This window comes from Microchirus variegatus, assembly GCF_963457635.1.
Source record: "Microchirus variegatus genome assembly, chromosome: 4".
Classification (NCBI taxonomy): domain Eukaryota; kingdom Metazoa; phylum Chordata; class Actinopteri; order Pleuronectiformes; family Soleidae; genus Microchirus; species Microchirus variegatus.
Window position 1 is genome coordinate 35894140 of NC_139805.1, and position 23004 is coordinate 35917143.

Genomic DNA, 23004 nt, shown 5'->3' on the forward strand with positions numbered 1-23004 from the left:
TAATTAAAACTAGCCAAAACTGGCAGAAATTCAACAAACATCAGTATTCCTTTAATGGTTTAAACAGATATTTTTATTCAAAATTAGATTATTTATACATATACATATATATATATATATGTATGTATATGTGAACAGCTTTAAATAACTACAATTTTACAATTATACATTAATTAGAGTACAGGCTACTGACAGAAGGCGCTAAGCTAACACAGGAACCTAAAGCTGAGACATCAAGTTGCTAATTGATTTAGCTGCTTATCAATAGCGAAACTTCTCCAGAGTTAAACATTAAAAACAGCAAAATCTTTGATATTTTTATGTTGTAAGAGTACAAAGTGATAAATCTACACAGAAAACAGACATTCTTGGTCATTTAGTGACGCTAGCCATATCTCTAAGCTAACCTAGCCAAAAGTTTTATGTTTGGCTCGTTTTAGCAATTGTGTCTGGAGGCATTTTAAACTGTAATATTATGGGAGGAATGTTTTGTGAAACATTTATACATTTTATTGTAAAGAATGAATACTTTTTAAAGTCGACATGACCTGAAAAGATCATTTAATCATCACCAGTGAACATTTATATAGATCAGTATAATTGGGAATATCTTTTTTTGGGGGCCAGGAGAGAATAAATCAGTGTTGTGATCTGGATTCATGCAATAAATCCAGTTTTACACGAGTCGATCACAGTCTTCCAGAGGCTACGGTCCTCATGTGGGAGGAACGGTTGTCCTGGAGTGAAGTCTCCGAGGAGAAGACTGAGGAGCAGCCGAGGGAGCAAAGATCCCGCAGAAAGCAGGAGGACCAGAAGAAGAAGAAGACGACAGACGACAGACGACAGACGGTGACAGACGGACAGCGGTGTCTGAGTGGAGGCGATGGCGGAGCATCTGGACGTCGGCCTGCAGGACGTCCTGAGAGGACACCCTCATGGAGCCCAGTGGATGAAGAGCAGCTCCAACATGATCCGAGTCTTCATCAGCTCCACGTTCACAGGTCAGAGCAGGGTTCACCTCGATTACTGAATTGTGTGTATAGTGTTTATTGGCTGCAATTAATTATCCTCCATCTTAATTTATTAATTAGAGCAACCTCGGAGTTGCCGTTCTGAATCTGGAACAATCGCTGACAGTTTCTCTGTTGTCTCTCGTCAGATATGAGCAGTGAGAGGAAGGCTCTGCTGGAGAAAGCTTACCCAGAAGTCCGGTCTTTCTGTCGCAGTCTGGGGCTGGTGTTTGAGGTTCGTTCCAACGGGCAAAAATGTTCTCTTCTGCTGTTGTGGAAAATTAAATCAGTGGTGTTTGTTTGTTTGTTTGTTTGTTTCCCTCGTCAGGTGGTGGATCTACGTTGGGGGATTCGAAACGTCACTTCTGGCGACCACAAGTCTTGCGATGTCTTTCTGGAGGAGATGGAGAAGTGTAAACGGATTTCCGCGGGTCCATCTTTCGCCGTAAGCGTAAATTGTACATCATTTTAAAAGGTGGATTGACTGGAAAACGTTTGGATAGCAACGGGAATGTGTCAACAATCATGCCTGTAGTTTTCTAGGAGTGATAAATGGCGTCTAATAGCGGACCTAGACCGCAAGTTCCAATTAACGCTGTTTTTTTAGTGTGTCTGCGTCATTACCTTGTTTACGAAGCCCTGAAGTTTCGAAACAAACAGTTCAGCCACTGCTGAGAACACTGTGTTTTATTGTAATCTCGGGCTCAGCGAGATCTCTGAAAAAACCCGGTCCGGTTACGTAAAATGCGGTTCTCCGGGACTGCGGCAGGGAGTCGTGAAGAAGCTATTTTTAAACACTGTTAAAACAATGTTTTGATAATGAGTAGCAGTGCATCCACCGTTCCAGAGGGGGGAGCTGTGCTTCTGAGAGCGGGTGTACTGATTATGTCACTTCCGGGTATTGGCCAACCACAAGACTCTGTCTTCTGGGTGAGAGAGTTGAGTCTGAAATATCGCGGCTGGGCAACAGCGTCAGAAAAGAGGGATTTCTATCGGCTCGTTTACAGCAACTAGGAGGTTTTTGACCATAAAAACAAGTTAATGTATGTAAGTAGACCTCCATAACTAACATATATGTGCAACAGGACCACTCTATGTGAGCTTTAACGATTTTTCCCTCGCCTGGCTAATTCCATACCGCATCTGTATTCCAGAGTTGAAATGAAAGTGGAAGTTTGCGTAAAAAAGACTTGCCAGATAACTAACTATTTATTTCCCCTTTGTGTCGTGACTCCAAAGGCCCTGCTTGGGAACCGTTATGGCCACCGGGCTCTTCCTCGCCTCATCCCGGAGAAACAGTTTGAAGTCTTTACGTCCAAACTCTCCAAAGACCCTGAAGGCATCAAACAGCTGAATCGGTGGTTCTTAAAGGACAACAATGCCGTTCCGCCCACCCACGTCCTTCAACCAATCACCGCTCACTTCCCCCACTACAGTGACCTTCGACCCGAGAGTAGGCCTCAGCGGGACAACAACGTCCTGTCCTGGCGTTTCACAGAGACTCAACTGTTGCAGCTCCTACGATCCGCCGCCACCGCCGCCGAGGCAGACGGGGACATCACAGCCGAGCAGAAACAGCGCTTCTTCTCATCGGGTCAGAGATATTTTTTCCTCTCAGTTTGTCTCAAAATGATCAAATAATCTGAACATCTTCTCCTTCTCGTCCACAGTCACAGAGCGGGAGTTTGAACAGGGTTTGTGGAAAGACGACGGCGAAAACTCCGCCCTGCTCTTCGTCCGAGAGATTCCCCGCCAGAGGGTGAGGGACGGTCCCAAACGTTTCGCGAGGTTCATGGACGTCACGGCGGACGGTCTGCTGGATGCAGAGGCTCAAGGACTCCTCGCTGACCTCAAGTCCCGACTCTATACCGCGTCAAAGAAGATCCTCAACCTTCACTGCGTGGAGCTCAGCAAGGGCAGCGTTGACCCCAAGCGCAAAGAGCACGCTCAGTACCTGGACAGTGTCTGTGAGCAGTTTGTGTCGCAGATGACGGCTCGGATCACAGCTGTGGTCGATTCTCCCGGCGAGGGCGGGCAGAGGAAGATCTGGGGAAGTACTGAGGTCACTGAGCAAGCGTCAGACTGGGTGATTGAAGAGGTTCGACGGCACATTGCCATGACCGCAGAGCTGAGCAAGGGTCTCCACGGCAGAGAGAATATTTTGGGTAAGCTCTGCCTCGCCATGTGGGAGTCCACCAACGTCCGTCACGGCCCGCTGGTGGTCCATGGGGCCGCTGGGATGGGGAAAACGGCACTGCTGTGCAAACTGGCACAAGAGATGCAGAAAGTCCTGGAGGCCAGATCGTTGGTGGTCATCAGAGTCCTTTCAGCTCACCATCCTCAAAGACCTGACATTGACCATGTCCTGCACAGCATCTGCGTTCAGGTTTGCCTGGCGTGCGGTCTGTCTCCGCCCTCGCCGCTAACGGCAGGCACTCACGTGGAGCTGCTCAGGTTCTTCAGGAACATCCTGACCCAGGTCTCCCAGCATGGGAACACTCTGCTCCTCATCCTGGATGCCCTCGATCAGCTCTCGGACCAGCATCACGCCCGCAGACTCCACTGGCTCCCTCTTGACCTCCCGCCCAACGTACACCTGGTCGTTTCCATGGATACGAGCAGCGAGGTGTTTGCCAACACGCGGCTCAAGGTGCTGTCTTTGGAGAGCTTCTTCGAGGTGGAGCGCTTGTCGCGCGAGGAGGGCAAACGCATCGTGGAGTCGAACCTGAGCGCGTGGCAGCGAACGCTGACCCCCGAGCAGAGCAACGCTGTGCTGCAGAGCTTTGAGTCGACCGGCTCTCCTCTGCACCTCAAACTGATTCTGTACACTGCCAAACAATGGACCTCCTTCACCCCGCCCGCCGAGTTACACCTGGGCGCAAGCAGCAAGGAAATGATGACCCAGCTTTTCCTGATGCTGGAGGAGAAACATGGGAAGGCGCTGGTGGGCGGGGCCTTAGGATACATTGCACTTGCACGGTAAGGCGGCAGTTATGTTTGTCATGACTTGAAAAACACTTTGTGTACACATTTTCAAATATTTAGTACTCCAGTAGAAGTATTTCCCAGTTGAGGTGGCAGTCTCATAGGTGAGGGAATCCCCAGGTGGGTTTTCCAGGTAAGAGAAGTCCCCAATGAATCCCAAGGTGAGGGAGACCCCCAGGACCAGTTCTTAGGTGAGAAAGGGCCAATTCCAATTCCTATCTTAACCCTCAAGCTCAAATCGCTTAATCTTAACTGTCCCTCAAAACCAAGTGTTGAGTGTTATTTTGTCACTTAGAAATGGGACACCCCTTAAATGCAGATACGTCTTCAGACTGTAGGGGGCAGAATAACCCGGAAGCTGTGTCCAGTCTGTCAACTCCAAAAAAGAAGAAGAAGAAGAACACATTTACGTCAAGATTATTTATTACGATCCGTTTGTCAGTCAAGTTATTAGGTTGTCAGTTAGTTATAAGATGATACTCATACAAATACCACAACCACGGACATATTCAGCTGACAGTTACCACACACCACGGCTTATTGAAAAGTAAACCATAGCAAACTATCACTTGTCCGCTATTGACAAAAGATCGTAAAATAAAAAAATAAATGTTACGCAACAATGACGTCAGTAATCCATAATATGGGCCTAAACTAAGATAATACAATGGTTTTCATCATTTTTATATCTCTATTAACAAAGAAAATACTTCATTTGTAGCGTACTCGTTTCGCTGCTTTCGGCGCCATCTTTGTTATGTGAAAACACCGCAATGCATTCCTGGTAGCCCTTGCTCCCAAGGGTGGTCTCGGAAAATCTCAATATTGAGGGCGATGCAGCCCTTAAACTCGGCCCTCAACTTAATTTTTCTGAGAATCTGGACAGCACTTGGACTAGAGGGAGCGCACATTTTTGAGATTGAGGGTTCAGATTGAGGGTTAAGCAAGGAATTGGAATTCACCCAAAGTCTTGAGGTTGAGGGAGTCCCCATCAGAGAAACCCAAGAAGGCAGAATCCCCAGGTGAAGCAGTCTCCAAGGAGAGGGAATCCCAAGGTGAGCAAGTCCCCTGGGACCAGTTCTCAGGCGAGAGAGTCCCCAAACATGGTAGCCCTAAGAAGGTTGAAATCCGCGGCACAGCCTCATTTGAAACAGATTCCTCAAATGATCCACGATGACGATCATCAGCCGATCACTGCTGCCCCCACAGGGAAGGGCTGCTGGAGGCTGAGCTGCGTGACGTCATGTCCTTGGACGACGACGTCATCAGCGAGGTGTACCGCTACTCCCTCCCTCCGACGCCCTCGCTGATCCGGCTGCCCCCCTTGCTGTGGGCCGGGCTCAGGCGGGACCTGGAGGACGTGCTGGAGGAGCGGTGGGCGGCCGGCGTCGTCTTCATCGCCTTCAACAACCGGTACAGAGACGAAAAAAACCTGACAAACGACCGCACGAGAGATCAGATTTGATTTGAGTTGATACAGACGTGACTTTTTTTTTTTCTGCTTTTCAGGCATCTGGCGGAGGAAGTTTCGTCTCGCTATTTGACGTCAGAGCGGCGGGGGCGGAGCCACAGGATCATGGCGGAGTACTTTCTGGGCCGTTGGTCAGGGAAACTGAAGCCCGCCGCTCTGCCTGGTCTGTCGCTGCTCCTCTCGGACAGAAAGGTACCGACGTGGGCTAAATTTGTGGTCTCTCGGCACCGAACACCCTTTGCTATTGTGCTAACATGCGCAGCTGTTAAAAGTACAACACTCTGTTGTTGAAGGTCCCGCCCCAGCCAATGTGGTTCTCTCCGGGGTTGGCTAACGTTCGGAAGCTCGTCGAGCTGCCCTATCACCTGCTGCACGCCGGCATGTGGGAGGAGCTACGGCAGGAGGTTATCGGTAAGATACGTGACGTCCCGCCTTCGCGCTGTTAGCTGCTAAATGTGTCGTTTTTGCGGTACGGAAACTTGAATTTCCTCTACTTACAGTTCCGCCCCATCTCCTTATGACCTAACCCTAACCAGTGTGCGAAATACCCATTAATAATCGGGGGGGTCCCATCTCCCATTTGTTGCCCAATATTGTTTTTTTCCACAGCGCCATTTGGAACGCAATTCATTAAAACATTAAAAATACAAAATTACAAATAAAATATTTAACATTTTGTCTACTTATAAAGGATAAGAAAGCATGCAAAGTGTATTATGTATGTAGATCATATATGTAAAACTGAAATTAGGAAAAAAAAACATGATTTTCAAAGACACTGTAACCTGTTTAAACTCGGGCTGGACCATTATGGCAAAAATATTAGTCACAATTATTTTTGACTGATATTGATGATCAATAGACATTCAATAGATATTCATTGATTTCAAAACTTGAGGGTGCATTCAAGGTGTTTTTCTAGCATAGGAATTGACATACACGTGTATTTACATACACGTTTATATTTACATACACGTTTAATATGGAAGTAAATCTGTGCCATCTGAGTTTGAATTTCTAACACTTAATTTTTTTGCATCGAAATTAGACTTTGAATTTTAAAAACCATCACATTTCAAGCAGTGTTTTTTTTATTTTATTTTTTTTTTGCCATTGATTTTTTTTTCAATGTTGAAATAAATTTAGTGAAAAAAATTCGATGTCTCAAAAAAATTCCGTTGCAAAAAATTCAGACTTTGAAATTTAAAAAAACCCATCAAATTTCAGTTGGAAAAAAAATCTGATGTCTCAAAAAATTCAGTTGCAAAAAAATCCATAATTTTGATGTCTCAAAAAATTATTGAAAAAAATTGTAATTTTTTTTTTTCAACAGATTTTTTTTGCAACTGAAATTTGATGGTTTTTAAAATTCAAAGTCTAATTTCGATGCAAAAAAATTCAGTGCTAGAAATTCGAAATTCAGATCATGAATAAAATTCAGTGAATCGTCCAGCCCTAGTTTAGACCCCCCCTCAAATTTTGCCTTTGTGGCTTTTAGGGGGTCTCAAGTGTTAATCAGGGGGGTCTAGCCCCTCCAGACCCCCCTGTTTTCCGCACAGTGACCCTAACCCTATCTTGTAACCCTTTGTTGATGTGATTCCGTGTCCCACCCCTAAGTTCCGCCCACTTATAGTCCCGCCCCCTCACCTCCAGTCTGCAAATAGAAAAGATTGTTTTTGTCTTTTATTTTTGCTCTTCCAGGCAGTGCCGAGTGGCTGTACTGTAAGAGCAGGGTCTGTGGGGTGTCCAGTGTGATCCAGGATCTGGACCAGAGCTCCCAGTACATGGACTGCACTGAGACCGGATTGCTCAGAGACACTCTGGTCCTCATCAAACCCAGCCTGGACTTCTTGGAAAATCACATGGGTCAGGGATTTTACCGTTTTAAGTTCAGTCCGAAGAGTTTATATGGAGAAGTTAGACACTGAAGCGTTTAAAATTTAAAAAACCTCTCTTCCTCAGACATGTCTCTGTTCTACACCGAGCTGATGGCTCGACTCTGCTCCCTGGCCCCGCCCTTCCCCGACGTGATTGGCCGGCTGTGCACGCAGTGTGAGGAGTGGCTGCTGACGTGTCCTGAGCCCATCCTCGTCCCCAAGTGCAGCTTCCTGCAGCAGCCAGGGGGGGCGCTGCAGCACACGCTGAGCGGACTGGAGGGAGGTGAGAATATTATATATTCTTTATTCTTTTTTTGTAAGAATGTGGCCAAAAACAGTTACTACATTCAAATTCAAAACACCAAGGTCTTTTAGGTTTCGTTTTTTCTGACTTAACTGGCAACCCGTGGTTGCTCGGTAGCTGAGACTCTACTGACATGATTTGCAGTCTGCAAAATAATTATTTTTTTATGCAAATATTTTGTCTGTACTGTTGTTGTTGGTGAGTTCAGTTTGTTATATGAACATTATTCCTGAGTCTCTGTGACATATTAGGAGGATTTTATGGCCTAGTTGCTTTAGATTTATTACATAATGCACCTTTAATTTATTATTGCTGGTGTTTCTGCGACACTTTTAAAAGCGTACGTCTCGTCTCTGCAGGCGTCCTCTGTATGGACGTCAGTTTGGAGGCGGAGCTTCTGGTGGCAGGTTCAGACGAAGGCGCGGTGGCAGTGTGGAGTCTGATTGACCAGCAGCTGGTGCACACTCTGCTGGGTCACACCGGTCAGTCTGAATAAGGAATAAATATTTATTACTAATGATAATAATAATGATAATGATAAGTGTGTTGTTGTTTACAGGCGCCGTCCTGCTCGTCAAAGCGATCGACAGCTCGTCGTCCTGCCTCTCATTGGCTGCTGACGGCTGCCTGAGGAGGTGGAGCCTCGTCAACGGCCAGGAGCTGCTCTGCATCCAGGAGGCGGTGCCTGTCGACTCCGCCCCTTCGTCCGTGCACCTGCACCTGTGTGATCGTAAACAGCTGCTCTGGGTCCACAGCAGCTCACAGGTGATGATAACACGACGCTGCAGCAGCTGCTCCTTACAACTAATGTTAATAATGAATGATGATCAGTTTGGATGTAACACAAACACACGCCAATACGTAAACTATGGAAGTAAATCTGTGCCATCTGAGTTTCGAATTTCTAACAGAATTTTTTTGCATCAAAATTAGACCTTGAATTTTAAAAACCATCAAATTTCAGTTGCAAAAAAATCCGATGTCTCAAAAAATTAAGTTGCAAAAAACTGAATTTAAATTAAATTCAGTTTTAATTTTTTTCCCAAAAAATTAAAAAAAATTTGCTACTGAATTTTTTGAGAGATTGGATTTTTTTCAAAAAATTGAATAGGATTTTTTTCAAAAAAAATAGGTCTTTTTACCAAAAAATTGGATTTTTTTCAAAAAATTGGATTTTTTACCAAATTAATTGGATTTTTTACCAAAAAAATTATTTTTTTGAGAGATTGGATTTTTTGCACTGAATTTATTTCAACGCTGAAAAAAAAATCAATGGCAAAAAAAAAAACTGCTTGAAATTTGATGGTTTTTAAAATTCAAAGTCTAATTTCGATGCAAAAAAATTCAGTGTTAGAAATTCGAATTCAAACTCAGATGGCACATATTAAACTTAGATTATATTACTTCCATATTAAACACAAGATATTCATGTCCATTTATATGTTACGGTGGCCCTGAGGTGCAAAACACAAACTCAAATCACAAACACAACACAAATCAAAAACACAAATGCAAATCAAAAACACAAAAACATTAACTCAACGCAAACACAAAAGCAGAAAACAAAAACATTCACTCACAACGCAAGCACAAATGCAGAAAACACAAAAACATTAACTCACAACGCAAACACAAAAGCAGAAAACACGAAAACATTAACTCACAACGCAAACACAAAAGCAGAAAACACGAAAACATTCACTCACAACGCAAACACTAAAGCAGTAAACACGAAAACATTAACTCACAACACAAACACAAAAGCAGAAAACACAAAAACATTAACTCACAACGCAAACGCATGCAGGAAACACAAAAACATTAACTCACAACACAAATGCAGAAAACACAAAAACATTAACTCACAACGCAAACGCAAATGCAGAAAACACAAAAACATTAACTCACAACGCAAACACAAATGCAGAAAACACAAAAACATTAACTCGCAACGCAAACACAAAAGCAGAAAACACAAAAACATTCACACACAACGCAAACACAAAAGCAGAAAACACAAAAACATTAACTCACAGCACAAACACAAAAACATTAACTCACAACGCAAACACAAAAGCAGAAAACACAAAAACATTAACTCACAACGCAAACACAAAAGCAGAAAACACAAAAACATTAACTCACAACGCAAACACAAAAGCAGAAAACACAAAAACATTAACTCACAACGCAAACACAAAAGCAGAAAACACAAAAACATTAACTCACAACGCAAACACAAAAGCAGAAAACACGAAAACATTCACTCACAACGCAAACACAAAAGCAGAAAACACAAAAACATTAACTCACAACGCAAACACAAACGCAGAAAACACAAAAACATTCACTCACTTTAGCTCACTTGAGTGTTTTTTGCTTTTGTGTTTGTATTGTGTGATTTGTGTTTCCGTTTTTGAGTTAATGTTTTTGTGTTTTTTGATTTGCGTTTGTGTTTTTCATTTGTGTTGTGTTTTGTGATTTGCGTTTGTGTTTTGCACCTCAGGGCCACCGTAATACGTACTTGTTTGTCACCCATTCATCAAACTGACAGGAGTTGTTGACACCTGTTGTTGTTGTTGTTGTTGTTGTTGATGATCCAGGTGAAGGTGTGGACTCTGGACAGCTCTGAGCTCCTCAGCAGCAGCATCAGTCAGGAAGCCTCTGTGTTTCTTGGAGTTCTGGACGATTCTGTCGTCTCTCTGTCCGACTCTGGTCTGGTCACCATTTCCCATCCCGTCAACAAGACGAAGACTGTGGAGACTCGGCTGGAAAAATCACAGACGTCCGTGACGCCTGTCAAATGGGTCGCGTCGCCAAAACGGGGGAAGATGATTGTGGTGACGACGGAAGGTTTTCTTTATCAGGTACGACTGTTTTTATGCATTCAGAATTGACTCCTGCTGTGTAAACCGCCACCAAATACCTCTTTTTGGGAAGTTTTTCTCTCTCCAAAAAATAGCATTTTTGTCCTCACAAAATGCTAATTCCACATGGATAAAAAGCCAATTCAACTTTGTGGGATTCTCATATACGGCCCCTAATGTTTGTTTCTGTTGAAGGTTTTTGGAATTTTGTTTAATTTGCTGATGTTTTCAGGTTTTCACAGAAAGAACAGAATGTCGTCTGCATAGCGGTGGATCTTTAAGAAATCGTCTTCTTCTTCTTTGGGCTTTTCCCTTGAATTGTGTTACTGATTCTCACTCAGATGATGATGATGTTGTTCACTTTTGTGCAGATTTCCAAGTCCGGTGGAATCTCAGCTGTGGAGTTTCCTCTGGTTCCTTCTTTGCTTTCTGTGACTGAAGATGAAAAAATACTGATAGCAGGTGCAGTAAAGACGACACACTGAATTCATCTGTTTTGATTCCACTATTGTTGCTTTATATAGTGTTTACAATAAGAATTAAAAAAAACAACTGTCATTTTCAGTAGTTTAAAAAGTCTGTAAATAGAAAAGGTGGAGAATTATCGTAGATGAACACATTATTCACCAAAGTTTGTGTGGTTATGTTACACAATTAATGTACGACATATTATTAATATTTTAGTCTATATGTTATTTTAACTATATTTTAGGCTTAATTCACTTTACAATTTAAACAATATTGTTATAGCCTCAAACGGTTTTTCGCAATTAATCATGCATATTTTTGTTTTTTATTATTATAATAAATTATATTATATTATTATTATATTTTTATTTTTATAGATGCAGAATAATCAAATCATTAGAATGGATCAGAATTAAAACTTTTTTTTATAATAAATAAGGCAAGGCATCTTTATCGGCACAACACATTTAATAAGTCGGTGTGTTTTACATGAAAACTAAATAACAGCACTTTGGTTCACTGTGGTTGTTTTAAAGTGCTTTACAAATAAAGTCGGATTGGATAAAGAAAAAAACATTAAAACAGAAACATTTTAATTGAATCAAAATTTATAAAAAGGGAAAAAAGGGGGAAAATGTGTAAATGTTATCGGGCCCAGCGTTGATCCCTGAGGTACTCCACAGTTCAGAACAGACACAAAACACCAAATAATCACAATAAATGAATACAATTAATAGATTTTTTTTCAAGCAATTATGAATAATATATAATCTAAAACATATATATAATATAATATGGTTTACTTTTTACAAACATTCTCTGTGTAATCAGATTTTTTTTGTGTCTCTGCAGCCGCCGAGCGAACGCTGAGCCTCTTCAACCTCGACAGAGACGACGTGGACAAGTTCCTCGACCTCCAGCACGAGGACGCCGTCCTGTCCGCCTGCGTGTCCTCAGACGGGAGGACGCTCGCCTCCGGAGCCGCTGACCAGCTCATACGGGTAAAGCTGACATGTCTCTGCGTGAGAGGACGCCGAGCTTCACTGTGACTCTGTGTCCTCTGTTTCTTTTGTGTCCTCACAGATGTGGTCAGTGACCACCGGCGCCCTGCTGGACACTCTGTGCGGTGCGGACGCTCCCGTCACCTCCGTGCTCCTCCACAAAGGCGCGGCGGTGTCGGCGTCGGCCGCCGCCGCCGGCGTCCGCGTGTGGAGCCTGAAGTACGACGCTCGGCACAAACCCGCCGCGCACGTCCCGTCGGGCTGCGCTCACGTCGCCATCACCAAAGACGCCGATCGCGTTTTCTACGTGCGACACCCGAGTCAGACGGAGGTCATCAGCTGGAACAACAACAAAGGTCAGAGTTCACACAAACACAGGTTTTATTTTTTACACGTTAACAATCACATACTTTTGAACTAATGTTTCCATCAAAGTCATAGTCATTAAAATGTGATTTAATTTAAAAAATCAGTTTTTACATCTTTTTCTTGAGATATCAGAGGCTGCACTACCTTACTTTAATCTAGTTAAAGTTGAATTATATTATTATATTATATTATAATATATTATATATTATTTATTATATTATTTAGAATTTTATTTTAACATAAGTATCTGCACTTGTCCTTTACTAAAGGTACACATATATACATGTATATCTATGTATATATGTATATCATATACATGTATACATACATATACAGTATATGTATGCATATATGTATATGTATATGCATATGTGTATATATATATATATGTATATGTATATGTGTAAATATATATGTATATGTATATGTGTACATATATATGTATATGTGTATATATACATATGTATATATATGTATATGTGTATATATGTATATGTGTATATATACATATGTATATATGTGTATATATGTATATGTGTATATATACATATGTATATATATGTATATGTATATATATACATATGTATGTGTATATATACATATGTATCTGTATATATACATATGTATCTGTATATATACATATGTGTATATGTATATATACATATGTATATATATATGTATATGTATATATACATATATACGTATATATGCGTATATATGTATGTGTGTATATATTCATATATATACGTATATATACATATGCGTATATATGTATATGTATATATATGTATATGCGTATATATGTATATGCGTATATATGTATATGTGTATATATATATACGTATATGTATATATATGTATATGCGTATATATATACGTATATATACATATACGTATATATGTATATGTGTATATATACGTATATGTATATATACACATATATATGTATATGTGTATATATACATATGTATATATACACATATATATGTATATGTGTATATATACATATGTGTATATATATATATATATATATATATATATATATATATATGTATATGTATATGTATATATATGTGCATTATGTAATAAATCTAAATCAACTGGCCATAAAATCCTCCTAATATGTCACAGAGACTCAGGAATAATGTTCATATAACAAACTGAACTCACCAACAACAACAGTACAGACAAAATATTTGCATTTAAAAAAAATATTTTGCAGACTGCAAATCATGTTTATGTTTTGAAATCATGTTTTGGAGTCATGTGGCGCCACCTACTGCCATCTACCAATCATTGCAGTCAGTAGAGTCTGAGCTGCTGAGCGACCAGGGGTTGCCAGTTACGTCAGAAAACGACACCTAAAAGACCTCTTTTACTTCTGCCTCTGCTGGTTCTTTTCATCTTTATCTGCACTACACATTTAATCCACAGGGGCAAGTTTGTGTGTTTTTACATAAAAACTAAATAACAGTGAAAGAAAAACCATTAAAACGTTAGACAATGTTCACTAAAACAAAAAAGGTTGTAAATCTTATCGGGCCCAGCGTTGACCCCTGAGGTGCTTCACACGTCCGCCTCTGCAGGTTCTGTGTGCGATCGTTTGGCCGTGTCTGCCCAGGTCTGCTGCCTGGAGCTGGCTCAGCAGAAGCGCCTGCTGTTCTGCGGTCTGACCACCGGCACCGTCCTCATCTACCCGCTGGATCTGCCTCAGGAGACCCTGTGCATCCCGCCGCCGGAGAGCCTGAGCCGCGTCCTGAGCCTGGCCGTCGGCTCGCAGGAGAAACACGTGGCCGTGGCCTACGACGACTCGGTGTGTTTGTTCGAGATCACGGCCCGGGACAGCTTCCCCACGGTGGACGGCCCGCTGCGGCGGTTGCCGCTGTCCCTGCTCCACGCGCCGCTGTCCTCCATGGCGGTGCTGTCCGACCGCAGGCTGCTCTACGGCACCAGCTGTGGCGAGGTGAGGCTCTGCAACTTCGGCAGCGGCAAAAGCTGCAGCCTGGAGCCTCATCGCAGCAGAGTGACCTGCGTGACGGCCAGCAACTGGGGGAAACACGCTCTGGTGGGCTCGGACGACGCCGTGCAGAGGCTGTGGGCGCTGAACCCAACGACCCTGGACCACATCATGGAGTACAAGGTCAGAGACGCAGGGAGATTCGACGACAAGTGATGGTTAAACCTGAGGAAAAAAATCACGTTTTACACAATTACTCTTTTTTTTTTCAGCTTCTTAAATGTGAATATTTTCTGGTTTCTTTTCACGTAAAACAAAGAAATCATTCAAATTGAGTCATTTTTGGTTTGTGGACAAAAACAAGACATTTGAAAACATCATTACTTCCGTGTTTGAGAAGCATTTTCTTCATTTTAACTAATGGATCAATTATTTGAGTGTTTTTTTTTTTTAAATAATTAAAATACATTTTCTGATTCTTCAGCTTCTTAAATGCTAATATTTTCGTGTATCATCTGCATAGAAACTGACTTTTTCACAATAACAATATCCTGATCCCCACAAACAAATTAAACCCGTGTATAGTTCATTTTACCAATCACACAATTCATTGAATAATTGATTAATACATTATTTTTTAATGAATTCAAAAAAGCTTTTTGATTTTTCAGCTTCTTAAATTAATTTTGCTATTTCATATTAGATAAAAAACTCACGTTTAAGTCCCTATACAACAAAATGTGCTCATAAAAATTCAAGCAATAAAACTTGTTTAATTAAATTTTTTTTAAACCAGTATTCATTGTTTTCATAGAAATCAAATATTACTTAATTTCTTTACATTTTTAACCCTTGAATTGCCCGGTTTCTGTCATGACGCACCGATATTTTAAGGATTATTAAAGGATGGTGGATGTACGAGGTACCGACACACGGTATAAAATAATACATTTAAAATCAGTCACTTAATCTGTATATTTCCATCCAAATGTCAGTAATTCAGTGTTTGAATTAATTAAAAATAATGAATTAATCAATTATTCAATGAATTGTTGTCGTCCTTGTGTGATTTAAAGGTTGTAAAATTAACTTTCCACAAGTTTGATTTGTTTGTTGGGGTCTGGATATTATTATTGTTAAAAAAGTCTGTTTCTATGCAGATGATACACAATGAATTATTTCTCAAACATGGAAGTGATGATGTTTTCAAAAGTCTCGTTTTTGTCCACAAAGTGAAAATGATTCAGTTTTGATCATTTCTTAGCTTATTGGAGCAAAGAAACCATCAAAATATTCACGTATTTCTTGTGACTCTCGTCCGTGTGTTTCAGGGCTTTTTCTTCGAGGGCGTCCTCTGCGCCGCGTTCTCCGAAAGCGACCAGTTCGTCTTCATCGGATCTCAGGACAGGACCGTCAAAGTGTGGGACGTCGCCAAAGGTACGTCGGACGACGTCGCGGCACTCTCAAAAGTCCTGTCCCGTCTTAACCTCTTCTTCGCGGTTGTTCCCGGTACTATTTTTTATCACTCTACGACCAAGACTCACGGATCCAGCCCCGAAATAAGAGCAAAACAACAACTGACTTTCAAGAATTACAAGCAGAAATGTCGTCTTACCTTTGCTGTTTATCAAAACAAGTTATTTCCACCGGAACAAAACCGCTTCTAATGAAGAACTACACTTCCCAGCATGCTTTGGGAATAAATCCCATAAAATTTGATTTTACGTGACCATTTGTTAGAACAATATACGTATACGTAGTTTAAAATACATTTAAACTACAAAAAATACATTTTAAACTACAAAAATGCATTTTCAAACTTCAAAAAAACTATTTTAAACTACAAAAATACATTTTTAAACATCAAAAATGCATTTTAAACTACAAAAAATAAATTTTCGAACCACAAAAAATTAATTTTTAACCAAGACAAATACATTTAAACTACAAAAAAATATATTTTAAACTACAAAATGCATTTAAAACTACAAAAAATACATTTGAACTACATACTACATTTTGAACTACAAAAACGACATTTTGAACCACATAAAAAATATATATATATATTAAATGCTGAGTGTTTATTTTTAGTGCCGATCTGAATCTCAAACCCTAAACAGAACCTGGTCTGGACCAGGTTTAGTCTGTGTTTAAGATTCACTAATCTATTACAGAGCGACATTAGATCGTTCTGATTAGAGAAGGGCGAATGTCCGCACAAATGCGTCATATGCATTTATGTCCTTTTGACTCGCTAATGAAGTGATGCACACGCATTTGGAGACCAGGGTCTGATTCTACCGGTTTAGACGTTTAAAACGAGCTGTCAATCACTCTAATTGACCAAGGTCATCCAGAGCTATGGCGCTAACTGAAGACGCTGCAGTCACAGAGTTGTTATTACGCACCGCACAGGGAGCATCGATTTACAGCGAGTTATCATACAAACAAGTTCTTTTTAGACATGTAGTGACATATAAATAACATTTAATTGGTTTTTAATAATTTGGTACCTAAGAAATCTCAAATGGCACAGATGGTGCCAAGCTGTGCCAAAAGTGAGGACGCCCAGACATCTCTTTACTAAAACCTCTGTAATTTCACTCTGCTTCATTTCAGCAGCATCAGACTTTGCACAGCTCATGTCCACATGTTGTTACATGACCTCCATGTGTTTTTAAGCTCCTACTGTATATTTTAAAGGTGATATTTGCTTTAAAATGCAATATTTTTTTAGGCGAGAGAAAAAAATCCTTCAGTTATGCTGTGTTCCATGTACATTTACTCTGACACAGTGGCATCTACAGTGAAACTTACACCTCTGGTGGAATCTCACAAGTGTTATCTGTAGTTTGATACCAAGATAATCCACATAGAGCTTGTAACTGCAGAGGTTTACTCTATTTAGTTTGGGCATGTCATTTTAGAGCAGGGACTCTCCAAAAAGAGGGTCAGGGAAGAAGTGGTTAAATATCGTGATACGTCACGTTTTTTTTTTCCCTCCCACCAGGAAACCTCCTCTACGTCCAGTACGTGTACTCGCCCGTCGTCAAGATGGTGACCTACAGGAACGGCTTCCTGGCGCTGTCTCGCCACGGCGCCGTCATCAGGGAGGTCTTCCGCTGTCCGGAACACGTCAGCGCCGACTACAACCCGCTGAGGAACGTCAAGGCCCAGTACCGCGTCACGTCCAGGCAGAAGAGCGCCGACGGCAGCGACGCGGTGTCGGTGAGCGACCTGCGCGACTTCAACCCGGCCCAGTTCAACCTGAACCTCATCAGCATGATGAGAGACAAGCCCTCGCCCACCTGCAGCGTCCTGTAGCACAAAGACCAGCACAGGTGACGCCGCATTCCACGAAGTGTTCCACAATAGTCCAGGGTTTAATCTTAAAGGTGCATTATGTAATAAATCATAAAATCCTCCTAATATGTCACAGAGACTCAGGAATAATGTTCATATAACAAACTGAACTCACCAACAACAACAGTACAGACAAAATATTTGCATTAAAAAAAAATGATCTACCAATCATTGCAGTCAGTAGAGTCTCAGCTGCCGAGCAACCACGGGTTGCCAGTTACGTCAGAAAACGAAACCTAAAAGACCTCGGTGTTTTGAATTTGAATGTAGTTACTGTTTTTGGCCACATTCTTACATATGGCGCCTTTAAATTAAAACACTTTTACTGCGTGTAGAGTTTAGTAATGATTTAAGTCTCATTGAATTAAACAGAGTTTAGAGGACGATTGAGACTACGAAATGAGTTATGCATCATTTTTTTATTAATATATAGAGCTAATGTTAATGTGCTTTTATGGAAAAGGTTTTAATAAAGTTTATTGAAGACAAAACGTGTCCACGTAGGATTGAAACGAAGTGAAAAATGTTTAAAGTAAGAAATGTTGAAATAAATCCTTGCTTGGCTTAAATATCGTTGAGCGTTGTGTATTTATTTTTAATGAAAGCAAGAAGGTTGTACTATTTTTTGTGTAGTAAAAAAATAATTATAACTGATGATAACAATTCTGCTACTGACAATAAACAGCCTCACAACTGGACCTGGATCCTGCAGTCATGCTCCTGCAGAGTGAGGACACAGGTTGAATAAATATAGCTCAAATTTTCCGGAGGATTTTCATTGGTAAACTTTACAACTGTCATCTCAGTTCCTTAAATTAGCCTAAAATGGCTAAGCTACGCAAGAACTTACTCATTTGTTCATATTCCAGTGGCAGAAAATGCCACCTTCCCCAAAAACAGCTGTAAAAACATTATATATTATTTATTATTATATATAATATATATATATATCATATATATATATTTTTTTAAAGTGTAATAGTATTTTCATACTCGCAGTTTTATGAAGTGTAGTAAAAAAATTATAACAATTGGAAACTGGACCTGGATCCTGCAGTCAGGTTCCGGCAGAAGGAGGAGCTAAACCCTTCAAAATAAAAGCCTTTCTTCTCTTGGTCTTAACTGCACAAAGTCTTAAAGGGGAAATAAGTAGTTTATAGTGCCATCTAGAGGAGAGGCTGAAATTTACAACAAAGAACTGCTCCTCTGCTCACCCCCTCCCTTCCCTGAGCGCTACGGTGTCCTCAGCCGGTCAAATGTCGTCCTCGTCGTCTTTCTCCGTGTCAGCAGATGAGGTTCGTGAGGCGAGGGAGAGGGCGGAGCTACCGTGGCCGTAGAAGACGAAGCGGAGAGAGTGGAGGCGGGACTTCCTGCTACAAGTAAAGAGACGCTTGATTTGTTCTCTCGCGTTTGTCCTTACAGGCTCCGGTAGAAACATGGCGTCTCTCTGCTAACAGTGGCTATGCAACCGCGGCCCGCGACCATGTTATTTTACATGACTTTTTGAAACACTACGAAAATGAAACAAAAACTATTATACAGCGACTAGACAATGCAGGAGCACATAATATGTATAAAAAAGTGGATTTTGGGTTATATAAACCCATAAATACTACATATTGTACCTTTAAATTCAGCTTAAACATTTATTATATGACACGGCTTTGCTTATTTTAAGCTAAATTTTGAAAATTACAGCACAAAATGTGCTTTTTTCCCCCCTTTTTTTTTTTTTACAGTGCACTAACAGGAAACCTGTTTCCAGTTTAGTCATAAACTGACTCTGATACCAGTGACACACACTTTATTGTCGGCTGAAGTTAAACATTAACACGAGTCGGAGCGAGTTAAAGCCGTGGATCCGCCTGACGACTACGACGACGACGCCTTCGCAGGGACGACGTTTCACTGCATTTGGACAAATCGCTCAGTCGCGAGGACACGGACGCTGTTTTTCCTGCTTCAGAGAATCAACATGAAGAAAATCTCTGCTCTCGTTTCCTGCTTGTTGCTGATGATCGGAGCGGTGACGGCTCAGACAGGTACAAGCTTCTTTTTTAACTCATAACATCAGTCACTGAAATACAGTGTTTAACAAACTTGTTCAAAACTAACTTTTATTATTTATTAAGCAAATAAACTAAATAAAACTTTTTAGACGTAAATGTAATCATGAATGAATCAAGAATAACATTCAACCACTAAAACCTCATTACTGAAATAAGTTTTCTGATTCTTCAGCTTCTTAAATGTTAATATTTTCTGTTTTCTTTAAATGTTCTTGAAAACTTCATCGTGTATCATCTGCATCGTTTTCTTTCTCTATTTTTATTCTTCCGAATTCCTTTTGTTTTATTTCAAACCGTACATTTTCCAGATTTGAAATGTTATTTATGATGTAGAGAACATTGCTTTCCTCTTGGGAATGAAATGTGACAAAATATACAAACACAAAAAAATACAAATAAGTGTGTATAAATGTCAAAAGAACGATAAGAAAACTAATATTTAACCTACTTTGTAAATCTAATAAAGCACACCTGATTGTATGTGTGTGTGTGTGTGTTTGTGTGTGTAATTTATTATTGACTGTTAATCCTGTTATTTTCCTTTTTGTCAGTTAATTGTTACAAGGTCCAACAATGAGGTCCAAATGTGACAATTTTTTTGAAAAAAAATGTTTGGTCCAAAATTTGAGAAAAACGTCATACTATACTATGTAATCCAAAATTTGACAATTTATTTAAAAAATAAAATTTGGCCCAAAATTTTACAAAAACCAGATACTATAGTATGTCAAAAATGTTTTGAAAATCATCTTTTGGCCCAAAAATGGACAAACACAACATACTATACTATGTAATCCAAAATTTGACAATTTATTTGAAAAATAAAATTTGGCCCAAAATTTTACAAAAACCAGATACTATAGTATGTCAAAAATGTTTTGAAAATCATCTTTTGGCCCAAAAATGGACAAACACAACATACTATACTATGTCATCCAAAATTTCACAAAAAAAAGTAATATTGTAGTTTGACATTGAGGTCGATGACATTTTTCTCGAATTTTGGACCAAAATCTTTTTTTCAAAAAAATGGCCAAATGTTGAATGACATAGTATAGTATGGCCTTGTTGTCAAATTTTGGAGGATATAGTATAGTATGACATATTTGTCAAATTTTGGACCAACATTTTTTTTTCAAAAAAATTGTCAGATTTTGGACGAAATAGTGTAGTATGACATTGAGGTCGATGACATAGTATAGTATGACGTTTTGGTCACATTTTGGGCAAAAAAAACAATTCAAAAAAATTATCTGATTTTGGACGACATAGTATAGTATGTCGTTTTTGTCCAATTTTGGACTAACATTTTTTTTTCAAAAAAATGGTCAGATTTTTGATGAAATAGTATAGTTTGACATTGAGGTCGATGAAATAGTATAGTTTGACGTTTTGGTCACATTTTGGGCAAAAAAAAGAATTCTAAATTTTTTTCTGATTTTGGACGACATAGTATAGTATGTCGTTTTTGTCCAATTTTGGACCAACATTTTCTTTTCAAAAAAATGGTCAGATTTTGGATGAAATAGTGTAGTTTGACATTGAGGTCGATGACAAAGTATAGTATGACGTTTTGGTCACATTTTGGGCAAAAAAAACAATTCCCAAAAATTATCTGATTTTGGACGACATAGTATAGTATGTCGTTTTTGTCCAATTTTGGACCAACATTTTTTTTCCAAAAAAATGGTCAGTTTTTGGACGAAATAGTGTAGTATGACATTGAGGTCGATGGCATAGTATAGTATGACGTTTTGGTCACATTTTGGGCAAAATAAACCATTTAAATTTTTTTCTGATTTTGGACAACATAGTATAGTATGACATATTTGTCAAATTTTGGACCAACATTTTTTCTTCAAAAAATGGTCAGATTTTGGATGAAATAGTGTAGTATGACATTGAGGATTGAGGATGAAATAGTGTAGTTTGACATTGAGGTCGATGACATAGTATAGTATGACGTTTTGGTCACATTTTGGGCAAAAAAAAAAATTCAAAAAAATTATCAAGTTTTGGACGACATAGTATAGTATGACATATTTGTCAAATTTTGGACTAACATTTTTCTTAAAAAAATGGTCAGATTTTGGATGAAATGGTGTAGTATGACATTGAGGTCGATGACATAGTATAGTATGACGGTTTGGTCACATTTTGGGCAAAAAAAACAATTCAAAAAAATCATCTGATTTTGGACGACATAGTATAGTATGTCGTTTTTGTCCAATTTTGGACCAACATTTTCTTTTCAAAAAAATGGTCAGATTTTGGATGAAATAGTGTAGTTTGACATTGAGGTCGATAACAAAGTATAGTATGACGGTTTGGTCACATTTTGGGCAAAAAAAACAATTCCAAAAAATTATCTGATTTTGGACGACATAGTATAGTATGTCGTTTTTGTCCAATTTTGGACCAACATTTTTTCTTCAAAAAATGATCAGATTTCGGATGTAATAGTGTAGTATGACATTGAGGTCGATGACATAGTATAGTATGACGTTTTGGTCACATTTTGGGCAAAAAAAACAATTCAAAAAAATTATCTGATTTTGGACGACATAGTATAGTATGTCGTTTTTGTCCAATTTTGGACCAACATTTTTTTTCCAAAAAAATTGTCAGATTTTGGATGAAATAGTATAGTTTGACATTGAGGTCGATGAAATAGTATAGTTTGACGTTTTGGTCACATTTTGGGCAAAAAAAAAGAATTCTAAATTTTTTTCTGATTTTGGACGACATAGTATAGTATGACATATTTGTCAAATTTTGGACCAACATTTTTTTTTCAAAAAAATTGTCAGATTTTGGACGAAATAGTGTAGTATGACATTGAGGTCGATGACATAGTATAGTATGACGTTTTGGTCACATTTTGGGCAAAAAAAACAATTCAAAAAAATTATCTGATTTTGGACGACATAGTATAGTATGTCGTTTTTGTCCAATTTTGGACTAACATTTTTTTTTCAAAAAAATGGTCAGATTTTTGATGAAATAGTATAGTTTGACATTGAGGTCGATGAAATAGTATAGTTTGACGTTTTGGTCACATTTTGGGCAAAAAAAAGAATTCTAAATTTTTTTCTGATTTTGGACGACATAGTATAGTATGTCGTTTTTGTCCAATTTTGGACCAACATTTTCTTTTCAAAAAAATGGTCAGATTTTGGATGAAATAGTGTAGTTTGACATTGAGGTCGATGACAAAGTATAGTATGACGTTTTGGTCACATTTTGGGCAAAAAAAACAA

At 39.4% G+C, this 23004-nt stretch overlaps 1 protein-coding gene across 1 annotated transcript; it reads left to right on the top strand.

Annotated features, from left to right (window-relative positions):
• Positions 1–883: 883 nt before the first annotated feature.
• On the top strand, positions 884–17636 carry nwd1 (NACHT and WD repeat domain containing 1; the record flags this gene model as incomplete). The annotated part of the gene is made up of 19 exons (XM_083888323.1): positions 884–1001; positions 1160–1245; positions 1339–1455; positions 2250–2604; positions 2681–3989; positions 5205–5408; positions 5505–5658; positions 5760–5877; positions 7168–7332; positions 7429–7626; positions 8007–8129; positions 8207–8412; positions 10251–10514; positions 10886–10976; positions 11835–11983; positions 12066–12339; positions 13939–14492; positions 15641–15746; positions 17323–17636. The coding sequence occupies 19 exons, from the start codon at positions 884–886 to the stop codon at positions 17634–17636; spliced, it is 4905 nt and encodes a 1634-aa protein (XP_083744449.1).
• Positions 17637–23004: the final 5368 nt, after the last annotated feature.